At 35.3% G+C, this 27,322-nt stretch overlaps 1 protein-coding gene across 3 annotated transcripts in view; it reads right to left on the reverse strand.

Annotated features, from left to right (window-relative positions):
• Positions 1-27,322, reverse strand: part of LOC149578640 (NOL1/NOP2/sun family protein) — a 193,613-nt gene that overhangs the window by 123,863 nt on the left and 42,428 nt on the right. For 2 of the 3 annotated variants that reach the window (XM_089830592.1, XM_089830602.1), the window contains exons 5-7: positions 22,356-22,493; positions 21,479-21,541; positions 13,641-13,762 (exon numbers count right to left, since the gene is read on the reverse strand). In XM_089830592.1, the coding sequence (XP_089686718.1) occupies positions 13,641-13,762; positions 21,479-21,541; positions 22,356-22,493 (323 nt within the window). The remainder of the gene's footprint in view (positions 1-13,640; positions 13,763-21,478; positions 21,542-22,355; positions 22,494-27,322) is intronic. The other variant, XM_089830599.1, reaches the window with a different exon arrangement.

Below are 27,322 nucleotides of genomic sequence, written 5' to 3' on the forward strand. Positions count from 1 at the left end.
TCACAATCCTTTATTAATTAGGTAGTTATAAATATTTTCTTATGATTTCTAATATGTGATATATTTATGAATATATTGAGAAGGCATTCATTTAGTTATGTTTAAAGTATTATATTCTAATAAAATTTTATTATTAGAGGGGATATTACAACACACGCCATTATCACCTTGGATCCAATCAATCCTCTCCCTAGCCTGCTTGACCCTAATAAAAATGAAGAAATATTTGGACCCTTTATCTCCATTCAACCAATTCATTCTAGCCCTTAATTTCTGACCTTGAATCTTATACATCAGGATTTTCCTAAGATCATTCTTGGTTCTAATTAATGTGTTTTCTAACGTACTATTAGCACCCTTTTCTTGCAGATGCCACTCAATATCTTTTAACTCGAACTATAGAGAATATTCATTCATGGCTCTATCTAAGGCCTTCTTTTTACCCACAATTTGAAATACTTCTCTCCTTATCTGGATCAGACCACTCCATTTCTCTTGACGGGTGCAATGCCTAGCAGAACTTAGATAAGGAGGTGGTGCATTTGATGGCTTCTAAAGTATCATCATCATCATCAAGGAGAGAGACATTAAGTTTAAAAGAATTATTAGGCCGAGCCAAGCTCTTGGCAGAGTGTTCTGAATATAATGCCAGAGAAACAGACATGGAAGAATGATCAGAAATACAGACCCAAAGAACCACAATAGGGGAGGCTTCCTTGACAGAGAAAAAGGATGCATTAAAATAGATCCTATCAAGTTTGCAATACACCCTTTTTTTCCCTAGCTGGTTATTACACCAAGTGAACCAGATATTCTGAGAATCCTTTCTTTTACCTTCGAGACGATCAATAAGGTTAAGCTTTCTTTTAAATCTAGACCAAAAAATGAACTCATTCCCTTTCCAACTATGGGCATTGCCCCCACATTTATCCGCAGGGTGTTACACCATGTTGAAATCTCTAGTGAAGATCCACTGCACCTTAGGAAGATGGGTATAAAGCCAATCCACAATCCAACCCTTTCTCTGTCATTGTTCAAGGCATAAACATTAGAGACACCACAATATCATCATGAATTTTAACAAGAACCCAAAGAGCTCTGTGGCAAGGGGAGGAGCCATTAGCAATAATACATTGACTGAATTTTGGCCCAACAAGAGTGGCAATACCTCCTTTACCCCTATTATGGTTAGACCAAAAGGCCCTGGCCTTATCCCTAACAAGACTAAGGTTAGAGGCAGCTTGCTTGCCAACCATTTTGATCTCTTGGAAACAAATAAAATCCTTATTCTTAAGGGAGTTGCACCATTTTCTCACCAAATATTTCTTGTCAGCCATTTCCATGCCTCTAACATTTCAACTATGAATAATGAAGTTCATCATCATCAGGCATATTTATTATTCTTATACAACCTATCAATACATTCAGGCACTTGAAGGCTCTTGTGTTTAACTGCATTTGTTTCTCCTTTAGAAATACAGAGCTTATTAGAAGTTTTTCTTTTCCTTTTCACCACATCTTGGAACTGACCACCCTCCTCACTAGGAAGGATGGTGCCTTCAGAAGGATCAGCAGCAGGGAAAGATTCAGGCAGGAACTCAATTTGCACCAAGGATATTGCATTAGCATTCCCAATATTCTCAACCCTCACAATAATAGTTTCAAGGGATTTGTTGAGCATTCTTCCTAGGTGGAGGAGTTGTTAGACCAGGGGGGTCTCAGGGGAGCAACCGACGAGGCTCTGAGGAATACTGACAAGGGTAGGACCCGCTTAAGGGTAGGACCCGCTTGTATAACATCATACTCCTCTTCATAGAGAGGGTTAGCAAGAGAGATGAATCCCAAAACAACAAGAGAGTTCTCTGGAGGAGACTCCTTAGGAATAGTTTGATTATCAGGGCTAGCACTGGCCTCACGAGAGCGCACAACTGACTCTGTAGAAGAATCTTTTGATTCAATGTTAACTAAAAAATCTTTTTGAATGTTCTTCAAGGCTAGGAAATCCTTCTTATTGTGACCATTAGGTTTGCAATGAAAAAAAATTGCAAGATTTCCAACGAGATTTCCCAAGTCAAAGATTCATTTTCCATTCAACATGAATTTGGTCCGGTATATCGACTTCTGGCTGAAGAGCAATTAAAACTCTAGCATCAAGGTGAGGGAGAGTCACTTTGGGTTCTTCAACTTGCAAAACCAAACCAATGGACTTAAGAGTCTAGAGAAGAAAGGGTCAGAATTCCGGTTGGAGGGTCTTGACTTCCAACCAATTAGGAGAATACCTACCAAGAACTAGTTCAAAATCTCCTTTAGGGTTCCACAGGAAGGCACTGAATAGTGTCTGACCAACATTCCAAAATCCCTTCTTGAGGGTCTTTTCTTGCATAGCATGGTTCTTCATAAAGACAACAAACAAACCCCTTTGAATCACTCAACTAAAACTCACATGAACTCCAAGTTTACGCCCTCACACACTGTTCATCCAATCACCAAAAAATTTACGAGCAAGAAGAAACTTATTATACATACAAAAAAAAAATAGCAACACTTTTCAATCTAGATTGCTCATTCTTAATAGCTCATATCATATCATCGTTCGGAGAGAGGGAAGGGAGAGAGTTTTCAAACTAGCAGGATGAGCCTTACCCTCTTCTCCTCCTCTGGAACCTACATCTTTGATGTTGCACTTGACTCCCATTCCATGTCCATCAGTTCCAACACGCAACTGTCAGCTTGGTTTCAAATTTGTATCTCTGTAGATTCTGCCATCGAATGAAGCCAAAGGTGGGCACACTAGGACAGAGGGACAGAAATGTCAACAACAACCACTTTGTAGTAAAGTTTCTTTGTCACAAGAATTTTTGTAGGATTTTAGGCAGACGAATTGGCATTAGCACCGTTATATTCCCCATTCTCTAACAACGTAGTACCCTCATTAACTGCCATAAAAGATCAGACGTGTGGACGAACTAGAAGTAGTCCTAGTGCTTCACCTCTATGAGCATCACCTAGATCCAATGAGTGCTAAGTGTTCCATTTATTCTCATGAGAGATGGATTTGTGTGAATCACTACTCATGAAAGATGGATCAATGAGTTTGACTAAAAAACTACATAGTTAAATGCTGATAGTAATATCACAACACTCATAATATCTGGTCAAATATAGTAATCCACCAATCATTGACTTGTACTTGGTCTGATTTGCATTAGGGAATCAGACACTAGACGACATTCACTATAGAAAATAATGGCACTCACACATGAAGCAAACAACAATGGCACACAAAAAAAACAGACTAACCAAGAAGGCAAAAAAGAAGCCCATGGGAATGAAATAAATGAAAAGGCCACCAAGCAAAAAAGAAAGCCGTGAAGACTGCTAAGAAGGCGCCACCAAGGTAGGTTTAGAGTTTCCAGGATGTAAGAAAGCGTCATCAAAACAACCAATTGTAGAGCGCTTCTTCTCCTCTAGTTCCTTATCTTTTGAAAACCCTACTCTTAAACCTTTTGATAAGGGACCTCTTAGAATAAGGAACATCTTTTTAATTACCATCCAAAAAGGGGTATCCATTGAATCAAACACTTCAAATTAAATTAGAATTTGTCCCCATGGTATACAACAATAACATATCTAAGGAATTGCAAAAGTGTATAATATCAACCATACATAGGAAGACTATTAAATCTATCACATAATTGTGTTACTGTCTCAAACCTATGGTTTGCAAATTTTGCGAGTGCTCTTTAAGTTGTTAAGTACTCTCTATTTCCATAGAGAGCACATTGTATTTCCATTTCCCTTATCCAAATGAGACAGTTTATGCCAAAGAAGACCTAAAGGACCAACAAAAAGTCAGCCACATGAATTCTGATTTTTGTATCAGTAATTGCACATCTTCACTACATCATGATAAGATAAATTAATTAGTGTCCAACAAGAGACCAACAAAAGGGTCCAAGGGGCTGAAAACATACAAACAAGGAAACACACCCCAATAGGAGCACCAAATAATGTCCAGGAAAAAGCGAACAAGAAAGCAAGGAAAGGGAACAACAAAAGGACTAGAGGTCCTTCCTCAGCGAAAAGAAATCCAGCATGGAAGGTTAAGGTCTGGGACTACCAATAGTCTCAGTCTGTCTCTGAGTACCACTGGAGGTGGAGTGCCACTATCAAGTGAGCCCCACCAGGGTCTACAGGATCTGGTGTGGTCGAAAATGGGAGTATTGATCGATGGCTTCAAGCCCTTCAAAGGGGACATGGGTGGGAAAAAGGCGGTGATAAGCTAATCTAAGACCTGCTCTAAGGAAACAAGAGTTGTAAAGTGTGGTCATAGAGCTGTGTGGATCCTAGGAGGTAAAGCGCTAGGCACTGCTGGTTTGCGTATCTGAAAAAGGCTGACAAGGACCTGCAATCTCTGAAAAGGCAATGGAACTTGCCTCTTATCTCGTAGTAGATGAGACGACAAAAGATGAAGCAAGTCTCTGTCTCTGTCTCTGCCTTTGTCAAGGTGCAAAGGCGACAAATCCGGTCCTCCCTAATGAGGATAACGCTGATTTGAGTGAAACTAGTTCAAACAATTTGTTTAAGGGAAATCATTTGATTGACACTTGTGGTGAGTTAGAAAGTTCAGAGTTGTCCTTAATGCATACTGAAGAATTCTACAATCCAGCTAGAGTTTTGACACCGAGTTCTTATGATATGGAAACTATCTATTTATTGATTAGCAATTTTATCTTTATGTTAGTTACAGGTACGAAAGGTTAAGTACTGAGGGGGGGGTGAATTAGTACTTAGACAACATTTTAATTTTTTATTGATTTAGCCGATAGTCTGTAACAGCATTGTTTTGATAACTCGGATCTAACCGATAGCTTAATCATTTAACCATTAACAATTCATACGCATGAAATTAAACCACAATTCATCAAAGAAGATTCATACACATAACATAAAGATTTTGGTATCGCAAAAAACCCTTGGTCAGAGGGCAAAACTAGGCTGGGGATGGAACCCACAACTTTTTCACTAAAGTCAAAGAGGTTTTCTGATTAGGCATACAATGGTGTTTCATTCTGAGAAACTGACTCTATCAAGAGTGACTGATACAGTGCTAATTGTATCTTTTAGTCTATTAAGACTACTCTTTGTAGTTTTTTCTAGCATCCGTATATGGTTTTGTGCTCCCAATAAACTTTGTTATATCACATCAATATGCAAACTGGTCATTCCTTGCAACTCCAGAATTTTAACAATAGTTTATCTCTTTCTGATAATATTTCTCCTTCTCTAGCAATTAAATCTTTCAGCTTTAGTGCATGTTGGACTATGTTGACCGATGAGTCTAGATTACCGATATGACTTAGTCTTTCATTCTAAACTCCAATAAGTTGGTTATCAATATCTGAAGTGAATGTGTCAAAACTACACAAAGCAGCATACTTGCTTAATGTAGTGTTAACAATCACCTGTAATCCATTTATATTCTCTTGTAGCTTCACTTTCAAATTGGTAAATTTAGCTATCAAGATTTGCTTTGTTTGTTCTTCCAATTTTCTTGTGACTACCTTCGCTAATTCTCCTTTCATATTGCTTCCTGCTGCTTCCATTTTATCCAAATAAACTTTTAACTGTCTTTGTATTGGTGCCTCCTTATCTGCTTGAACTTCTGGCATGAGATTCTCAAACATTCTCAATGTCTTCCTCAATATTTGTCTTTTAATTCTTTTGGATCTTTTCTCATCAATCTCCATATTTAGATCAAAAACTTTCTTGAATAGTGCTTTTTCTTTCTTATTCAGAGTTAATGCTAGTTTTTTTAATATATCAAACTGGGGATCATGGTTGAGTGGATCATCATCAATTTCTTCTTCTTCTTCTTCTTCCTCTTCACTTTTCCTTTTGCCTTTGACTTATGCTGATTGCATACTCTTGTCGTGATCTTTCTTCTTATCTTTATCGTCGTCCTCATCTTTATCTTTATCTTTATCTTTGCCCTTGTCGGCTGAGCTTTTCGTTCTGATAGTTGTTGGTTGTGATGAGCTTAGTCCGTGATGAGCTTGGTCCTTGATTATCAGTATTCTTATTCTTTTCTTGTTCTACTTGAGTACCTTAGTCCTCTGACTGAGTCCCCATTTCTCCACTATCTTTCTGTTCACTTATGTTACCCTCTATAACTGTTGATGCTTCTAGTGTCGGTGTTGGTATCAATGTTTGCTCATGGCATTTAATACTTCTATCGATATCAAGGATTGAGTTGTTAGATCAAATTGACCTACACTACTTATTAGTATAATCACAGATTGGCTAACTATAGCCTTATCTAATGTATTCGCTTCTTTGTGTTCAACACTAGCTACAGTTGCTGTCTCTTTCCGGGCTTCTATTCTCTTTGCCTAATTATCCTCCTATAAATTTGATTCCTCTTTTCTATTTGTGATATCATCGATTGTAACTTTCTCTTCTGTAGCTTTCTTCTCGGTTTTTGTACTTGTGCCTCCAAGTAACTCACTTACCGTAAATACATCATTAATGTTTGAAGTTCCTCCTTGTTTATAAGTTCTAGTTTGATCCTTTCGCAATTCTTCCATCCAAATCTCTTTGATCTTTTGTGGTAAAAATGGTTCTCAATCTACTAGTACCAAGCCTGTCAGTATCTTTGTTTCAAATGTTGATCAAAACTTATCCATCCAAACTTCTACATCATAAACTGATAGATCAAGTCTCAATTTTGGAAGTACTTGTTTCCTCAACTCCTTTACTCTCATACTTGTTGAGTGGCATCTTGCCAATAGAGTAGTATATAGCTCATGTGGCACCATGTCCTTCACATCTTCACCATATTTGCATGCTTCCTTGAAATGTTTTATGATTAAATCCTCAATCAATCTCTTATCTTCTTCAATCATCTTTGCAAATAAGATGAGATTCATCTTCCCAACTAATCCTGTTTAAGTAATATATTTCGTAAGTTCTCGAGGATCAGTAGGAATCTTGTGCATTCTTCGTCCTAACTTCCTTCCCCATAAACTTAATTCCTTTTCTAATTCAGCTTGAGAATTCTTCTTTGGTGGTGGAGTCTGAACTTGACTCCTAGACATTATTCTTCTCTTTGTTGTAACATGTTGCTTCTTCCTCCTTTTAGATTATTTTTCCCTTTATCGGTTTTAGCTTCTTCTTGAGTACTCTCTTCCAATTCTTCTTCGCTAACTTCTTCCTCTTGCTTTGAGATGGTGACAGTTTCACATGTAGACTACATTTCTTTACTTTTGTCTTTCTTTATTGGTGTACCTAGTTGAAGTGCAGATGTGACTTGTGTAACTTCCTGTAACGATAGGCTGTTCGATATCTCCTGTGTGACTCCAGATGTTCTCTGTCTTTTTCTCCTTTGATATTGCAGCCTCTAAAGCTTTACTTTTAAAAACTTCCTCATAAGTCCCAACTCGTTCCACTAAAGTGTTCTTTGGTGGACTTAATATATGGTCAACATAACTGACCAACTCTTCTTTTGATACCTCATAATCCAGCTAAGGAACCCAAGAAGTTCTTGGCTCCACTTGTTGTATCTTGCAATTATCAGTGTCAGCAACAAAGCATAAAGTATCCTTATACTTATCGACTACTCTGCCTGGGATCCAAAAATGCACTTGCATTTTCATTTGAAATTCTTTGAACTATCTCCACATGATTTTCTTAAATTCATAACCTAGTTGCTCAACATACTTGTTAATTTGATATATAATAGATCTATTTTCATTCCATTGTACATTTGCTATACTAGGGAAAAAGTTCTTAACATAGAAAAATATACATACAACTAAAGTATCGAATTTTATGTCTTGCTCTCTATCCTTCTTCAACCTTTCCATATTTACATTTAATTGACTAACAATCATACTTGAAATATCATATGATTTACCTTGTGTAGCGATTTCATGTGTCATCCATATAGCAGTTCCTGGCACATTGTTGGGGCGACTGGATAATTAGATTTTGTATCCATTATCATTGCAACGAACCTTGTTCCTACATGCTTCACCTTATCTATCCTCATGGCTCTCTTGTCTGAAATACTCTCAGTTATCTATCTTAGCTCCATCATATTGCTGATTCTTAATGGGCATTCTTTTCCTTGTGCCAACAGACTCGTAACTTTTTTGATGATTTCCCTTGTGATCTTTACTATTCCATCCATGTCTAACCATAGTGCTCCATCGTGTAATCTACCCAATACAAATCTTATCCATTCATCAGCAAAAACCTTCGGCATATGCACTGTGTGTGAGGCCTTGAGTTTTGAGGTGCTTGTACTCGTCTTTCAACTTTCCAACCACACATCTCTTTGCTATACATTTCTTCAATTCTAGAATTTCCTAGTATCACAATCTTGTTATGAATAAAAACAGTGATGTCCTCGGTCAGTATTACCCTCGGTGGTAATGATGAAAGAGCTCAAGTATCATCGTGTATGCTTAAATCTGCTGGATAGACTTCGGCTTCCGGTTCTGGTCTCTCATTTATGCTCACAACAAGATTCTTGTTCAAGGCTGCTATTTCTTCAAGAGAATTCCTCTACACAATGTATAGAAAGAAAAGTGGTTGCCTAGTATAACTTCTAGGGCACAAATAGCTCAATTCATTTTTTCTCAATAACGCACGTAGTCAGTCGTTTCAGTGTTTCACTTTTTACACTCAATAATTTCTTAAAAAGCAAGGTGCCAAATGAATTACAATTTGCATGTACTTACAATCTTAAAACTAAGCAAATGGATAATTGTGCAATTAATGCATTTGCAACAGTAACTTTTTCTCCGATGGGCTTCAACCCAATAGAGTTTTAACTTTTCTTACCGATAGTGTTGTACTTCTCATTGTTACACTTCATTACCTTGTTGGGGACTCAATGGAGTTTTACCATTGTTAGCTGTCCCTAAGCAATGTTTCTACTGTCTCAGTTTGAGGCTGTACTTTCTTGACTTGAATTTGATGCTCTATCATTGGTTACACTCTTCACTTCCTTCTTAACCCATACTTGTTTGATGTTGTTTCTTGGCGTTCCAGTGTTCACATAGCTCTTGTCCATAGTTTATTGGTATTTGCAAGTTTGTGCTGTGACCATACTTATAATAGACATAACATGAAGTTCGTGTTTTTATGTTCACATTCCTATGCTAGCATTCTTTTGCCATATGTCCTCTTTTTCCATAGTTGTTGCATTGTATGTTTCTTGACCTTCTTGTCGGTAAAGTTCTATTCCTAAAATTATTCAGCCTTATGACCAAATAGGCTGCAGTTATAGCAATGACCTATAAAGCTTCTTTCCGTTGCTGAGCTCAAGGATTTCATTGTGCACTCTTTTGCTCTCTGACCAAACTTGTAGCAATTGTAGCAAAGACCATTAAAGGACGCTTTCCATGAGACATTTGACAGTCAGCTTCAACACATATTAGTTGTATGTCCTGATTTACCACAATGATAGCATGTAGGTTTCTTATTCTGATTGTTTCTTGGTTGAAAATTCTTTTCTTCACCAGTTTTGGATGATTCACCAATCTCAAATTTACTATTATTGGTATAACCTAGTCCATTTGTATCTCCTAATTTTCTATGCCATTTCAATTGTTCATCAATCTTTTTCATGCTTGCATCAAATTTGGTAAGTTTCTTATTGACTTCTTGTTCTACCTTTAGTTTGTTTGACAGATCTTCCACTTCTTTTCTCAATTTTTCATTCAGCTATGGTTTGTCAGTTTTCCTCATTTGTACCGCTTATATGTCCTTTCAATAAATTGTTTTCTTGTTGCAGTTGAAGAATGGTATTGTCCTTGTCTTTAATTCCTTTTTCCAACCTTTTCTTATGAATTTCCAGTTTTCCTTTTTCATCTTCAATAAGTTTCATTTTATCTAGTAGTTCAGTCATCCTTAAGGCTTGGCTTTCAAGTTCCCTTTTTGTTTGTTGTAAGTTTTTTTCAAGGATATTGTTTCTGTCTAATAGATTTGCTACTGCAGCATCAGTTTCTTCTAAACTTGTATTGTTTTGTGAAAGCTCTTCAAGACTTGTTTGTAATATTTCCGATAGCTCTTTCCTTTTTGCAAATGAGTCTTTTATTTTCTTCTTCAGTTCATCATTTTGGGCTATAGCTTCATTTAAGGATTCTTCAAGTTGTCTTTACTTTTTGTACCTATCCATTTTCCAGATCTACTCTCAAGTTGTCAAACTTCTTTCAAGAGAACTAAGCTCTGATACCAATTGTTAATTACAGGTAGGAAAGGTTAAGCACTGAGAAGAGAGGGGGCGGGGTGGAGTGGGGTGGCGGGGGGAAGGGGGTGGGGGGTGGTTTAATCAGTACTTAGACAACATTTTAAATTTTCATTCATTTAGTCAATAGCCTATAACATTTTTCCGATATCTCAGATCTAACCAATAACTTAAACATTTAACCAATAACAGCTCATATGCATGAAATTAAACCATAACTCATGAAAGAGAATTCATACACATAACACAAAGATTTGGTATCGCATAAAACCCTTGGTCAGAGGGAAAAATTGCGGTGGGGATGGAACCCACAACTTTTTCACTACAGTCAAAAAGGTTTGCCAACTAGGCATACAATGTTGTTTCCTTCTGAGAAACTCACTTTGTCAGTAGTGACTGATACAGTGTTAGTTGTATCTTTTAGTCAATTAAGACTACTCGGCTAAGATTTTATCTTGCTTGTCTAAGCATTCACCTTGTCAGAGGTTTTAACAAAAGTTCATAGACGAACTTGATAGTCCTGCAAAAGACCTTTAAATCTTGGAAAAATTGTTTAGGTATTATACAAGATGACTTGACCTATCTAGTGCTTCTCCTTAAGCTTGTCAAATCAATTTTTTTCTTCCCTTCTCAGTTAATCTTTCCTTCACTGTGTTTCCAGTTCATTGTCTCTCATCTCTTGTCTCTTGTCTCACATCACTCTCTCTATCATATCTCGTCTCTTCTTTTCTTCCTTAGATCATTGCCTGATTGATAACCCTAACCTTAATCTTGACCATAGATCTTAGGGTTAGATCAACTCTAAACTTCCTTCTTAATCTTCTCTAATAATCTCACTTATACTTCTCCAATAAAGCAATCTTCATTCTGATAATGACTTCCTCCATACTCTGATAGTAACTTCTTCTATACTCCGATAGTAGCCTTAACTTAGCAATTTTGGCATCAATGACAAAACTTTGTCTAGCTTAATCAATCTCCAACAATCTTCCAACACTTTATGCCTATTTTCATTATCAGTAGTTGTCCAGCTTGGTCTCCCATTCTACTTTCAAACTTGGCTTGGTCAATCGTGGGTATATGGAGTTGCATGGGCTTTTGTAGAGACAACGTCATGAGGTAGGTAATGTGTGTGAGATAGATTTCTTCCATATATAGGAGAATGACACCTCCAACATCATACCTAATGCTAGGTTATTTTATAGCAGCGACATTAGGTGGCCTGTTGGGTTGATTATCATGCATATTGGAGGTGTGTTTGGCATTTGTTGAGTGGATCACTCATTCAGATGGTTAGTAAATGAAGATGGAAGGATGATACACATCTATTTCTACTCTTAGGATTGGATGGATAGACTGGTTGAGGATCCAGAAGTTGACAAAATAAGTACCTTAAATTTTGTGGATTGTGTTGGGTTACTTAATTGTTTGAGGTATGGAGCAGTTTGGATCAGAATAGCGCAACAGGTAGAAGAAACAGTGTCTCTTAGGTTCACTTGGGATCTAAGGATCTCACTGACGGATGATATGCAGCATGACAGGTTTTGGTCTTAGGGTTATCAGTATGAGCTCTAGAGTGGCTTGTAGATTGATATGGAATCATGATATCGAATTATAGGTTCATCATTGCTTGGAGGTAAGCAATCTCAAGGAGATAGCACAGTAATGTCCTTTTAGGGACATTAGAAAATTTGAGGTCAAATTAATGTAATATTAAAATTGGTTTATGAGAGCTTACTAAAGGTTTATCAAAAGGTCAGTTTAATATTATAAAGTGAGTTAAAAGGTGACAAAGGAAGAATGAGACGAAAGGACAGAGGAAGGAAGTTGATGGGTCACATCTTTGAGCATTGAAAGAAGGCAGCACGTTCATTTTCAGCATGTTTGGGATTGGATATGGTTTCAGATTTCTCTTTGAGAAGGTGGAAGCTTGTTGCTTTCAATTTCAGAACCTGAGGACAGAATCCTTCAGGCTTCTATTGGATGTAAATTCGATTTATCTACATGGTGGATTCACATCAGATTTCATATCTGGAGTTATAGGTGTATTACATAGTTTTCTCAAATCCAATTGTTGGCACTGTTTGTAAGATTGGATGTTTTATCATGTTACTGTACTGCTGAAATTATAATGCAATAACAAATTTTGAATGTTTTATATGAACTTTGCTGGTTTATATTGTTGGTTTATTCGCATAAAGTTATCTGATTTATTCTGAAAATTGTTTTTGAAAGAAATTGGGAAAAGAATAATCATGTGGGATATTACATTACGTCATCTTCAAAACCAAGTTGAAAAGCATTAAGGCATGCACAAGTTGTGGGTGGTTTTACTAGATAAGTATTCTGCTAAATATCCATAAAAAGTTGTGTTAGTATTGACACTTTTCAATGACAGATGTCATGAAAATTTCCATATAGTGCACTTTTTAGTGACAGATGTCATGAAAAGTTCCTTTGATGCATTTTCTAGTGATGAATATCATGAAAAGTTCATTTAAGCACTTTTTTAGTGACAAATGTCATGAAAAGTTCCTCTCGGCAATTTTTTCAGTTTCGTTCCTCTAGGAAAAGCTCTTTGAGCACTTTGTGTGATCAATGTCACAACATACATTTTAGTGATGATAATGTTATGAGAAGTTCCTCTGACACACATTCATTGTGGCTTGCTACCCATTTTTCTTTGCTTCATCTTGGAAGCCCAAGACAAATTCAATAAATTAAAGAAGTCATATTTCATGCATAAAGTTTCTACAACAAAAATTCAAGTTTCAGCATGTTGCATGCTGTCATGACTAAAAGTTTCGACATGTTTTGAAAAAAATATCTGCCAACACCGAGACTAGGCAAAAGTTTCATCCAAGTTTCCAACATCAGGCTCACCATGACATAAGGTAGTTTACAGTCCAAAGCCTTTGTTCCCTATTAAAATAAAAAATCAGATGCCTACCTTGATTTTAGTTCATAATATAACATGGAAATAGATTACAATACATGAAGAAAAAGTAATTCATATGTACAAATCCCTTGTCCCATTGGGTACAATATCTTAAAACTGAATCAAAGAATGTTGAAAAAAGTTGAAAATTCTTAAGATGTTATTCAATTTCCATACCAAGCTCTCTAGCATAAATTGATGAAGTGGGCCAAGTTTCTCATGCCTAAGAGCTCTCTCCAACAAAAATTAAACATGCACATGAACAGTCTCTTAAAAGCAGAATATAAATATGTATCAACACAAGAACAACTATTTATGTATCCTAATTTGATCATTACCTAAATACACTACAAATTAAAAAGACCCATGAACCAACTTCATGCAGATAGTAAGCAAACAGATCCACTAAAAAGTTAGCATTTCCAACTCGAGAAACTAACTACTGACCTTATTGTGAGAGCGATCGATTGCAATAAGCTCTCCTTTATCTTCCATAAGCATTGCAATTGCAGTTGTTTTTCCACCAGGAGCAGCGCACATATCCAATATTTTCTCACCTGGCTTTGCATCTAAGAAAATATGACACAAGTAGTTGATTAATTATATGTGTAAACATACAATATCAACTTTGAACTTCTCTGCATAAAGTCTTGAAAATTAAGTAATCAACAAGCTTGTAAATAATCATATTTGCTTTAAGGTGAATTACATTTTGCCACAAGAAAATATTACATGAAAGGCTACACTCACAAGGAGAAACATATGAAACTTAGGTATGCTTGTAAGTTCACAAAATAATCCTTAAGAATATAATATAGCGATATGTAGCTACATAATTTGCAACAAAGATATTAGAAATATAAAGCACAAATCCTAACTTTATGACTAATAAATTCTGACACGTCAAAAAGTACATTGTAATGGATCTAAGAGTTGTAATACCACTTTCAATGAGTAAATTCTTGGGAAATACTATCATACATCAACTGAAAATAATGTCCCCTTCTTGGGTATAATAAGTTGGTGAAAATTTGACTATTTTTGGAGTTTACTATAGGCTAATTTGTAAGTAAAGGGCAACTTCCAATTTCTTGGAGAACACAAGCTTAGTACTATAGGGTTGTGATTTGTTGGGTAGATATTTTGCAACCGATAGTTTTGGGTTAAATCTAGTCACAAAATTGGTAAACCAGCCACAGCGTATGAGACAAAGTCTCTCCTACCTTAAAGGGAAGGTGTTATTTGTTGATCTTTTCTAGAGAATAAATCTGTACCTTCTAAGAATAGTTAGCAATGTCTTCTTGTGATTCTCTTAATACCTTTCCTCTCTTGCTGATAAGGTAGATCAGACGATTATCTAATTTCTTTGCTATTATAGAGGATCGATGAAGTATAGGCTTAACGTCTTGAGATCGATGACTGCTGGAAGAGATACAATGCCTTGGTGATTGATTGTATTCTCCCATAGCCATCGGAGATATAAGTATAATGTTGGGGGTTATGATCATGAATGGTTGTGACTCCTCCGTGGTAATTGTCACGGGGAGTCACACCCATTCATAATCATGAGTCCTCTTAATCACAATCAATGTGAATGCCGATGTACTAAATCTATCGGCTAAGATTAGTTAAGGATATTTGAACATAAATGAAAGACACTAATACTAATATATGTGTGTGTGTGTGTGTGTGTGTGTGACAACCTCACATGTGTTTGTCCATCATTATGAATACTTCAATCCGATGAAGCTATATTTTTAACACTCCCTCTTAGAAGGAGGATTGAATGCATACTTCCTAGTAATGCACTTGAATCAACCATTATCATGGTTCATGTATATTCTGGATTTGAATGCAGTGATAATCACCATATCAAGATATTCAATACATTCCTGGGTTTCGACCCCCAATGTAACCACCCTTGATACATCTATTATTATGTGTTTCAGTCATTAGGAGACAAATAACAACAAGTCAAACTATTGTTAAGATCGTCACCTTACAATAGTGACCTCAACCGCATGAAAGATCGCCACCTTTCTTGCCAAAGCATATCCACAATATTGCAATATTGATTTTATTAAATATTCAATAATAATTTTACAAAAAATATTGAATTACATTTTGATCATACCAAGTTTGTTCTTGAAGTATTCAAATTTCAAGCCTACCAAGAGGTTTAGTGAAGATGTCAACCTTTTGTTCTTCAATGCTGATGTATATCAGCTTAATAACATTTCTGTCCACCATATTTCTTATATAATGATAAGGAATCTCTATGTGCTTGGACCTGTTATGAAACACTGGGTTACCTGATAGTTTAATGCAACTTTGATTGTCACAATGGAGTCCAGTGGTTTTCCAAATAGTCCATATAAGAGTTTCCTTAGCCATATTGCTTCACTTGCTCCTGTGGAGGCTGCCATATACTCTGCTTCCATAAAGATTTGAGCAACTGCTGACTGTTTTATGCTGAACCAAGATATCATAGCTGAACCAAGACTAAAACAACATCCAGTTGTACTCTTGCAATTAGTAGAATCACCTGCCCAGGCTGAATCAGTATACCCTTGAAGTTGTAGCTCAGTTTTCTCATACATTAGCCCTAGTCCAATTGTTCCTCGAAGATACCTTAGAATATGCTTGGCTGCCATTAGATGAATCTTTTTGGGTTCACACATGTAGCGACTTAACACATTTGTAGCATAGCAGATATTTGGTCGAGTGTTTACTAAAGACATAAGAGAGCCAACAATTTGTCAATAGTGAGTAGGATCTATTGGTTCTGAGTCTGTTGCTTCAATCTTAAGTTTATGAAGATTAGTTTCCATTGGAGTAAATAGTGGCTTACAATCCATCATCCCAAATCTAGTCAATATATCTATAGTGTATTTTTCTTGATTTAGGAAGATGTGATTTCCTTTTTGTCATACTTCTAGACCTAAAAAATATAGTAGAAGACCTAGACATGTCAACAAATTCAACTATGAGATCCTATTTACATTTGGCTATAAGATGATCTACACCTGTTATCAATAAGTCATCAACATAAAGAACCAGTATCAACATATCATTATTAGATATTTTGAAGTATATATTTGAATCGGCTTCATTCTTAGAGTACCCCAATTTGAGAAGATAGTTTTCTATTCTCTCATACCAAGCCCTAGGAGCTTGCTTCAACCCATAGAGAGCTTTCTTTAGTTTAAATACATAAAGTTTATGATCATGTGTAGTAAATCCTTCTGGTTGTTCTATATATACTTCTTCAATGACGCCATTCAAGAAGGCTATCTTTACACCCATTTGATGTATTTTCGATTCTTTGGATGCAGCAATGGTAATTATTGTTCTTACAGAAGTATAGCATGCAACTAGAGCGAAGGTTTTCTTCATAATCAATTCCGGCCTTTTGAGAAAAACCCCTTGTAACAAATCTTGCTTTGTGTTTTTCAATGCTTCCATCAGGTGCGTGCTTGATTTTAAACAACCATTTTGAAGATACAACTGATTTGTCTTTAGGTCTAGGAACAATATCCCAAACATCATTCTTTAGAATAGATTGATATTCCTCTACCATTGCATCTTTCCATGCTTGGCATTTGAAGGCATCCTCTACATTAGTTGGTTTTGTTTTTGTGAGACCTGTCAATAAGGCAACATAGTATTTTTTATTTCTTGTTTTCTTATTTTCTTTAGAGACCTCATCTAGTTCCACATTGTTTTCTTCAATCATTTCCTTTCCCGAAGTGGTCTTTTCTTGTGGTTTAAAACTTCATCATTCTCAACATTAGTTGTAGGTGTGTCTCTGTCTTCGGAAAGGCTCTCCCTCAGATTTCTAGTTTGATTATCTTCTATAGTGTTCTCACTCTGATTCTCAGTATTATAATCATCTTCTATAATGAACTCCCTCTGATTCTCAATTTCCTCATCTTCTTTGTTTAAAGATGTTTTGAAAGTAATTTCTTCATCAAACTGAACATCCCTGCTGATTTCAACAGATTTTTGTCCTAGAATATATACTTTGTATCCCTTAGTTGTTTCACTATAGCCGACAAATATTCCTTTTTTTCCAGAAGGTTCAAGTTTAGACCTTTTCTCTTTGGGAATGTGAATGTAGACTGGACAACGAAAAATTCTTAGATGACTAAGATTTGGTTTGATTCCAGTGAAGGCTTCTTTAGGAGTTATATTTTCTAATGTTACATGAGGGCTTCTGTTTTGAACGTAAATTGTTGTACTTCCTGCTTCGGCCCAAAAAGACATAGGAAGATTTTGATCATAAATTAAAATCGTGGATTTTGCTGCTTCTATAATAGTTTTATTTTTCCTTTTTGCAACCCCATTTTGTTGAGGATTATAAAGTACTGTAATTTCCCTCTTAATCCCAACAGGAATACAAAATTCTTTAAAGATGTCAGATGTGTATTCACCTCCATTATCTGATCTTAATGTTTTTATTTTCTTTCCAGTGTAGTTTTCCACTAGAACTTTAAATTCTTTGAGTTTTTGTAAGAATTCATTTAATTCTTTAAGTTTTAGGAAGTATATCCAAGATTTCTTAGAGTAATCATCAATGAAGGTTACACAATAATATAACCCCCCGAGTGAAGGTGTTGACATGGGTCCACACAAATCAATGTGAACAAGTTCTAGTGCAAATTTCGACTTGTGTTTACTTAAAGAAAAGTATCCTTTCTTATTTTTTCCTAGAGCACACCTTTTACAAATGCTAACGTGATCAGTTTTGAGATTAGGTATACCTGTAGTGATTTTCCCTATGGTAGGCAGAGCACTAAAGCCAAGGTGTCCTAATCTTCTATGCCAAAGTTCATTTGAATTATGGACTGCAAGATTTAGTGCTTGATATTTTGCTTTAATGTTTAATTTGTACAAGCTTCCATCTCTTGATCTTATGTTGATGGCGTTCTTAATGTTAGAGTGTTTAGTCCACAGTAACACTTTAAATTCATTGAAGGAGATGCGGTATCTTTGGTCTATTAGGCCAAAAATGAAAATTAGGTTTCTTTTTATCCCTGGTACAAATAGTACATATTTTAGTAGAAGAGTCTCTCCTTATTTTAGTTGTAAGGAGTAGTTCCCAATTCCTTTTACTGGATGAGTAAAATTATCTCCAATTGTGACTTCTTCTGTGCAATACTCTTTGAATGTTTCAAACTGATTTTTGAACCCAGTTACGTGTCTTGAAGCTCCACTATCTATTATCCACATATTATTATGTGCATTTGATTCACTTGACAAGGCTACACAGAATAGAGGATTTTCTACTTCATGAGATTCTGATATGGTCGCTTGAATTTTCTTTCTTTCAAGACAATCTCTTCGGATGTGATCAAATTTATCACATCGGTAGCATTGAACTTTGGATAGATCCTTTTCTTTGTGGTATTGAGAATTATTTCCTCTCTTAGATTTGAATTTCCTCTTCTTCCCTTTGTTGTAGGTATGTGAGGCCTGAATCTCCCCTTTTTCATTTGTGCAAATTCCTCTAGAGATTAACCAAGATTCTTCTTGAATACACCCATTCTTGAGTTGATTAAACTTTGGAAGAGAGGGACGACTTACACATTGAATGAAAGGTTCCCATGATATAGGTAGGCCTCTTAGAGCAATTAGAGTAAGTTCCTCGTCATCTGCATTATTTCCAATTGTGGCAAGTTGATCTCTTATCTCAGAGATTCTTAAGAAATAATTTGTCATTGAATCTCCTTTGTTTATTTTTATGTTTAGGAGTTGATGTTTTAATGTCAGTATTCTACTGGCATTGTTTATTTCAAATGTATCTTTTATAGTTTTAAACACTTCATATGTTGTTTTCAATCTTGCTATGGAAGGAAGTATGTGATCCCTTACAACATCAATTATGATCTTCTTATCTTTATTGTTCCGTTTTTTCCAAGTTTTTTCTAATTCTTCTTCAGGCATCTTAATGTTTTTTTCTATAAAAGACTCTAATTCGAGTTCTTCAAGTAAGCCTATGATTCCAATTTCCCATGAGAAGTTTGCAGCCCCTTCCAATCGATCTTCTACTTTGATTCCGTTTACCATTTTGATTTGTATGTGAGTTTGATTTCTATAAGGCAAAGAACAAATCTGATTTCCAATTTTTCTCTAGTTAAGCTTTGATACAATGTTATTTGTTGATCTTTTCTAGAGAATAAATTTGTACCTTCTAAGAACAGTTAGCAATGTCTTCTTGTGATTCTCTTAATACCTTTCCTCTCTTGCTGATAAGGTAGATCAGACGATTATCTAATTTCTTTTCTATTATAGAGGATAGATGAAGTACAAGTTGAACGTCTTGAGATCAATGACTATTGGAAGAGATACAATGCCTTGGTGATTGATTGTATTCTCCCACGGCCATTGGACATATAAATACTCGTACGACTTTGGTAAACTCCGAAGAGTACTAACCACAATGTCCTCTTCCTCCATCTTGCAACCGATGGCAAGCAACTGATCATAGATTTCCTGAATCCTATTCAAGTGAGCCTGGAGCGAGGTTCACTCATCCATGATAATAGAAAAAAAAGTGTTCTTCAAGAAGAAAGCTCTACTTTTGTCAGAAGTCTCATGAAGACCTTTGAGATGTGTCCATATTTCGACAACTGTCTTGCTGGAAGGAATCTGAGAGAGCTAATCATCAAATATGGATAATTTGATAAGCATTAGCATCTCTTGATTATTTAGATATCATGTATCCTAATCAATACTAGGGGCAGTGGGACGCTGTGTAACATCCAAAACAATTTGATTGGTATTTCGATATTCAAAAATTGCTATGATCTGCTACTTCCAAGTGCCACAATTTCGACCATTGAATTTTGAGTTGGTCTCAAGTAGAATGTTTGTCAAAGATGCCATGGCAAGTTTTTCAACAAAAAATGTGAAAAGCTATGAAGGCATTTTCTTCGAGGCAAAAAAAATGGAAGACCCAAAAAATTTGAAGGATGACCCAAAAGAGAGCTCAAAAAACCCAAAAAGAATATGTTGTCTATTTCTAAATCTGCTGCTCAAAAATTGAGCCACAAAAATCGAGGTACCCAGAAAAAATGGACAGCCCAGTTGAGCTCCCAGAAAACCCACCAAGAATCTGTAAAAAAAATTGAATCCAGTATAGAAAATTAGGATTTTAAGCAAAAACAGCCCTGGCTGCAAGAAACCCATAAAGAATGGCCTATTTGTAGAAAAATGCAATGATTGGGCACAGATCTAATGCCAGCAAAAAAAATCACTAGAAGATGAATGGCAATTGCAAAAAAACCCTAGCTCGAACCTAGGGATTTTGAAGAATTTCTCAAAAAAACGGAAACCCTAGACGGGCTTTAGAGAAAAATCTCAAAAATAATTTCAAAAAATCTTAGCAAATAATTTCCAAAGAAATTATAATTTTTTTGAAAGAATTTGAAGTATTAGCTCTGATACCATGTTACAAAGTAATTGGTAAAATACTTGCTTGTTATTAACAAAGACCAAGAGGTTTATGTATAAAAAAAGAATAAAGCGATGTTTCCTTAGGAAACGATCATAAAGAATAAAAATATCTATTATAACTAAAAGAAAGCTAAAAACGCTAACAGATAACTATAGCTAACTAAAGATTAGAAACATTCTAATATTTACAATAGATTATAGATAGATTACCATTAACTAATAATAGATGTTTATCCATTATTGTAATACCATGTAGCTTTGTTTTATAAGGTTTCTTTAGGATCTCCCACTTTTGGTTCATGCCTTTTACTTATAATTGTAGCTTTGTCATGGCTTTAGAGTTTACTTGCAATTTTACTTGTGGACTTTGTTGTAATCACTAAATTATTCCATATTCAAGTCCCTTTGACCTACTTTTGTCATTTAGGGAAATTATTATAATGTTCATTTACCATGCAACAAGAAAGGCACACTTTGACTTCAAAGATAGCCATTTTTGGTACAAGCTTGCTAAGCTTTTTGTGTTTTCTTGAGAGCTCGTCAAATGTAACAATCAAACTAATATGCATTCAATCAAGTGAACAGAGAACATAAAATCAACTTTACTATAAGAATAAAGTTCATCTTTAATAGACCGATGGGAATTTTCTTTCTTATCTTTCAATACAAACGAACTAACATCAAACCACCAAACAAATGTGGTGAATATCAAGAGAATTTTTCAAAAGCTTATACATAAATTTTAGATGTACAAATTCCAATGGCTGCCTAGATAAACAGTTAGGTACAACATTGCACAAAGTTTCAACCATTGCTTTCATACTCACCCAAAACATGAGCAGCAATTATGCTTGGCAAATTTTGAAGAAAAATTTCTCCCTTGAGCACTCCTGAACATTGAACCACATTTTAGAGACAAATTGAAGGAAAGGAAAGGAAAGTGATAGAAGCAGTGCATACACCTAAAACATAAAACTAAAGATCAATGACCAATCAAGAAATTATGTGGCCCAAACACACAAACAATCAGTATATGGATGTATGTATGTAGGTGGGTGTAAATGCATACACATGTATGTATGTATGAATATGACACGATTATGAAAACTGTCTAGTAGTACACCCATTAGCCTTTTAACGTCTTTTTCAATTGTGTTTATAGAAGCCAAGTGGAAGGCAACTGTAAATTGTTTCAGATCTTTGATCTACTAAACATTAACATATTGAAAATAAAGTTACAAGCACCTTATGCTGTAAAAGAAAAAGAAGTGCAATCCCTTCATAAGTGGTATTGGAAGATAATGAGATAAAGGGGGAAAAAACCACAGCTTATGTTATAGCTACATCTAATTTTGTTAAAGAACCATGACCAAAATATAATGAAGTATGAAAATGGTTCAAATCATTTTAAAGTGATAATATTATTATAAACCATTCTCAGAATACCAAAAGACCTTCAAAATATGTAAAAATATTTAAACAAGAACACTCGTTCAGCTTGTAGAATGTTCTTGAATTACAGAAACAAGAAAAGTCCAAAAACAAATTCTATTAATAATAAAGTTACATTCATAGCTAAAACCAGCTAAAATGAAAATAAAATCACTATAATGGAAAATTTATCAAAAACAAAGAAAACACACATAAGCTAACATATGTAAGTACTAGTCATAGAACATCAAAAACTATTGCGAAACAAATTACCATGGAATGGAGGATGCCTATATATCTTATCCACCATCTTGATTGCGAGTCCTTGTGTCTCTCTAAAAATTCCTGCTCTTGACATTAGTGCTGTTCCTTTACCAATGTAATATCCACTTCTTTCACTATAATAAGCATCTGCACAGTAATGAAATAAATGAGTAGCTAAAGAGCTCAAACTATATTCAGGAATAAGTAAATGCTGATGGAAGTCAAGTGAAATACAATGTACTGACTAAAGGATGCAAAATTCAGACTCCAAGTTCGGTTCCTATTTCCTAAGAAACTGAACTCCAATAAAATGTATACTAATGAAATTTCAAAACAAACACCAAAGAACATCAAAAACTATATTGAAACTTTTCCTTTTCTAGAGAAATTTAAAAAGAAATGAAAACAACTATCAGAAAATTGAAAATTCTGTTTAAAATCTAAATAATCCATTCAAATGCCTATCTTAGACGATTAGATCTCTTTTCTGCAAGTCATATTACAAAAGACTGGCTACCTTTCAAAATGCAAAAATGGCTAAGCAAGGGTGCACTGGAGAATAATGAAGTTGCACAGGGATGGAATTAGGTACACTTGAAGTTTTAGGGTTTTTGTTTTACTTTTGACATTTTAAAAACAATCTTAGTTTTTGCACTCTCAATGCATCAGTGCCTACGGTGGCACTTGAGGCGCTCCTGTTACACAAAACGAATATGATCTATTGATCAAAGATGAAAATGTACATATAGTGGCCTAGACAAGACAGCAAACTTAGTGATGAAAATTAATTGTCAAAGAGCAGACATAAAGAAGTTTCAAATGGCCTAAAGTTTTGGTACCCTAGTCTGGAGTGCATGCTATTTTAGGGGTCCCATATGCTGCTTCAGCCTCACAGAATTTATTAATATCTTTCACTCATTCATTCATGTCTTGCTTATATAGTCAAGGTTGAGAGATAGGATTAAGTAGGATGATTAGAAGCGTCTTAGTCCTGTGTCATATGACAAGATAATAGAAGATAACTTTACATGTCTACTTGAGACTTCTAGAAAGATTCCTAACTTGCTAAGTGAACATGTGAACATGCGTGAATAGGAACTAGTTAGATAATGTGCCTTGTATAAACTACAAAGGGAGAAACTGGATAGGAAATATTGCTGTCCACACCAATAATTTTAACTCATGTGCAGCACTTGACAAGAGAGAATCAAAGGTTACTAAAAGTTACGAAAGCTTCTTCAGCTTCCAATTCCAATGTTGTTGAACAGGAGATTGTCAAGCCAGTATCAATCACTTTAGATTTGGCTTGAGCTAATTTTGACATTATGGACTAACAAATGAAAACAAAAGCCTAAATATTTCCGAGACCAGCCTAATCAACCTGATATGATGGTTAAGTATCTAAGAAAACATATTGCTCCTACACAACCAATTCTTCCCGAACTTTCAGTGTTAACAAAAGAAAATCCAAGCAATTCTATATATCATTATATATTTGTAACTATAAATTAAGTAATTGTATCAGTGAGTCAACAACTTCCAATAATGTCATGCCACTCCAATTAATGCATGCTTTGGAATTATATTGTACAAATACTTGTGGAAATATGTCATTCAATCAAAATCAGTTATGAATCAGAATGATGGTTGGTCAATTGAAAGATGCTCAAGAGGCTCTTATTGCATAACTAAATAAGTGGATTATGATAAGTATATTGGTAGTGGATATTCTAGCAAATTATGGAATGTTGCTAAGCCACAATTTTTTAAAGAATCTAAGCAAAAAATCTAGTGGCATTGGTCGTAAGCAACCACTCATATCAAGTGTGGAAAAATCAAGTTGAAGAAAAACAAAAAAAAATCATTTAACAGTTACTAGTCACAAGATCATAATGCCAAAATTTTATATCAAGAATTGGTATTTGGTACTTATATGATGATGGTTGAAGAAGTGAGGTTGACGAAGTGGTTGATGGGGAAGCTATAATTAATTTTGAATCAAATCAAGGAGTAAAATAGGGCTTATTGACCACTAAATTTGATGGTAGTTGCTCTACGATAAGTTCTAAAGAAGTACTATTAATATCACCTAAAAGTAAGTTGTAACTTGTTACTTACCATCTGCAATTTGATTGCACCAAGAAGACTATAGAGCATGAAGCGCTTTATTTAGGCCTTAGAAATCCTCATGACGTTAAGATTAAATTGTTTAAAGTCAAAGAAGATGCTAAATTGATTGTCAAACAATAACAAGCCATGAGGGGTCATGGTTGGAAGCTTTTGTTATTGAAGACATTCTACCTACAAAGAATATTTTAGAAGACGCTCTTCTTCTGTTGACCTCTTTTGTTTGTGCATTCACAATCAAATTAATCTATCAACCAGCAATACTAGACAATTAAGAGAAATCGCAAGTTATTAATGATAATTTCCGAATTGTGATATTGCTATCTAGATTCAACAATGTAGTGAGTCAAACTCATCGACCCATGTTTTTTGAGTAGTGGTTCACACAAATCCATCTCTCATGAGAATGAATAGAACACTCAGCACCCATTGGATCTAGATGATGCTTACAGAGGTGAAGGACCAAGACTTCTAGGGAGGTAACCCAACCCAGTAGTAGTCCAGCATGAGCGTACTTAGCTATGGTGTTTTCTCCATGGTTAAACCCACTCTATGTGCAACCCCATTTGCAAAACCTTCACCAAGTGTTGTGCCTTATGAACCATTCATTAGAAAGCCCCATAAGCTTATCAATTGATAAGTAGGAGATATTTTCCACAGCAAGGCAACTTGTGACATTGCTATCAAGATTAAAGAGTGTAGTTTTTGAGTCAAACTCGTTGACCCGTGTTTCACGAGTAGTGGTTCGTACAAACCCATCTCTCATGAGAATGAATGAAACACTTAGCACTCATTGGATCTAGATGATGCTCATAGAGGTGAAGCACCAGGACTTCCTAGGAGGTCACACATCCCAGTACTACTCCAGCATGAGCACACTTAGCCCCTGGAGTTTCTTCCATGGTTAAACCCACTTGCTTGCAACCTTGTTTGTAAAACCTTCACCAAGTGTTGTGCCTTATGAACCATTCATTAGAAAGCCCCTTAAGCTCATCAATTGATAAGTAGTAGATATTTTCCATAACAAGTATACAGAAAATATCTCCTACTTATCAATCTTTGTATTGTTAATTTCTCTATCAATTCTGATCGGTTAAGTAATTTACTCTTTGAAGGAATGATAGAAATTCAGCAAGAAAGTGAAGTTGAAGGTAGTGCAAGTCTGGAATGATTCAAATTAAAGGTAAGATAAGATAAGATAAATTGTCTAGGGGTAAGAAAATACTCAAAGAACAAATTAGTTATGAATTAAAGATATTAGTTGAATACAATCAAATCAAAAATCAGTAATACTAAAAAACCAAGATGGTTAATTTGGCAAAGTGTTGTTCTCCTAAAGAAATAAAAAGTTCCTTAACACATTTTCAATAATACAAAGGTGTGTTTACCTGCTCCTACGAAGGTTTGTAAATCTTCAAATCCAAAGGAGTTGTCTCATACAAGTTGTCTCAATCAAGAGGTCAAACCATTCAAACAAAAGCAATATTATTATTATTCGCAAATACGAGTATATGCAAAAATTCAAAAGCCATTAACAAGGAGTATACTCCCCATACACAATTCTACATGGATGTTTAACATACTTCTTGTTGCAAAAAGACGGGAAATCAGGATTCACATGGATTTCCAGAATAGAATCAAGCTTTACTTAAGGATGATTATGCCCTGTGCATCATAATTCCCTTGTCATTTCTTGATGGATATTATGGATAAAATCGAAGTGCAATTGCAGCTCAAGATCAATATAAGATAGCACTCATACTCCCTGAGATACTTTTACTTACTAAAAAATGATATTTAGACTTATCAACATAGGTGCTACCATTCAACAAGCAATGGATTTAGCTTTTGGTGAATTGAAGAACAAAATAATTGTGGTGTATTTGGGTAATCTTACAATCATCTCAAAGAGATAATGATCATTTTCAGCATCTAGTGAGTGTATTTGAAAGTTGCAGTTTTCAAGGTATTTCCTTGAATCCGAAGAAGTCCATTTTGCAATAACTGGAGGATAATTACTAGGTCACATATTTATGAAGGAAAGGATGAATATTGACCCTAATCTGGTTGATGTCATCCAAAATTTATCTCTACTAATAAGTAAAACCTATATAAATTTTCTTTTGGCAAAGCCAATTTCAAGCACAAGTTTGTAAATAATTATTCAGAACCAACAAACGACATATTTGCAATGATGAAGAAAACCACAGTTTTAAAATGGATTGAAGAGAGGAAAAGAATTTTATATAAATTGAAAAGCTATCAGTAATGCCACAATGTTGGTACATCTAAATTTTGACAAGAATTTTATGCCCTGTTCTTATGCTTCAAAGCATACTGTATCAACTATTTTTTACAGAAATCTCCAATTTTTTCCAAGAGTAACAATTCCAAGGATCATAAAATCTGATATTCATATATTAGAAAAACATTCCTGCATTGTGGTAACCATAACAGTAATCAGGATCTTCAAGTTTTTTATCCTAGGTGGTAGACATTCCTATTTTGTTTTGGTCCTCAATGTGCTTTGCTACGTTGGCCTTTTGTTGAGATCCTCCTTGCTTCTTCTATTCAAAAGCCATACGGTGCCAATAATTCCATTTTCATTCTTCTCTCCCTCTACTCTCCCGTGATATGTCCTCCCGCGGCTCAACCCTGACTTTCACCACCTGTGCTCATCCAGTCTCTTCTCCTCGACAACAATGGAGGTCTCTCTTGCTAGTGCACGTCATCGGTCTCAAAAAATTGTTGCAGCTGGTTCTATTTCCGAAGATCACTGTGTTTGTTCTGGCTCATGTTATTTTCGCAGGTTTCATCCTTTATCTATCTTTTGTCTTCTCGTTCACGAT

The sequence above is a fragment of the Cupressus sempervirens genome, chromosome 1 (assembly GCF_028749045.1).
Source record: "Cupressus sempervirens isolate cs-2001-9-10 chromosome 1, ASM2874904v1, whole genome shotgun sequence".
Taxonomy (NCBI): Eukaryota; Viridiplantae; Streptophyta; class Pinopsida; order Cupressales; family Cupressaceae; genus Cupressus; species Cupressus sempervirens.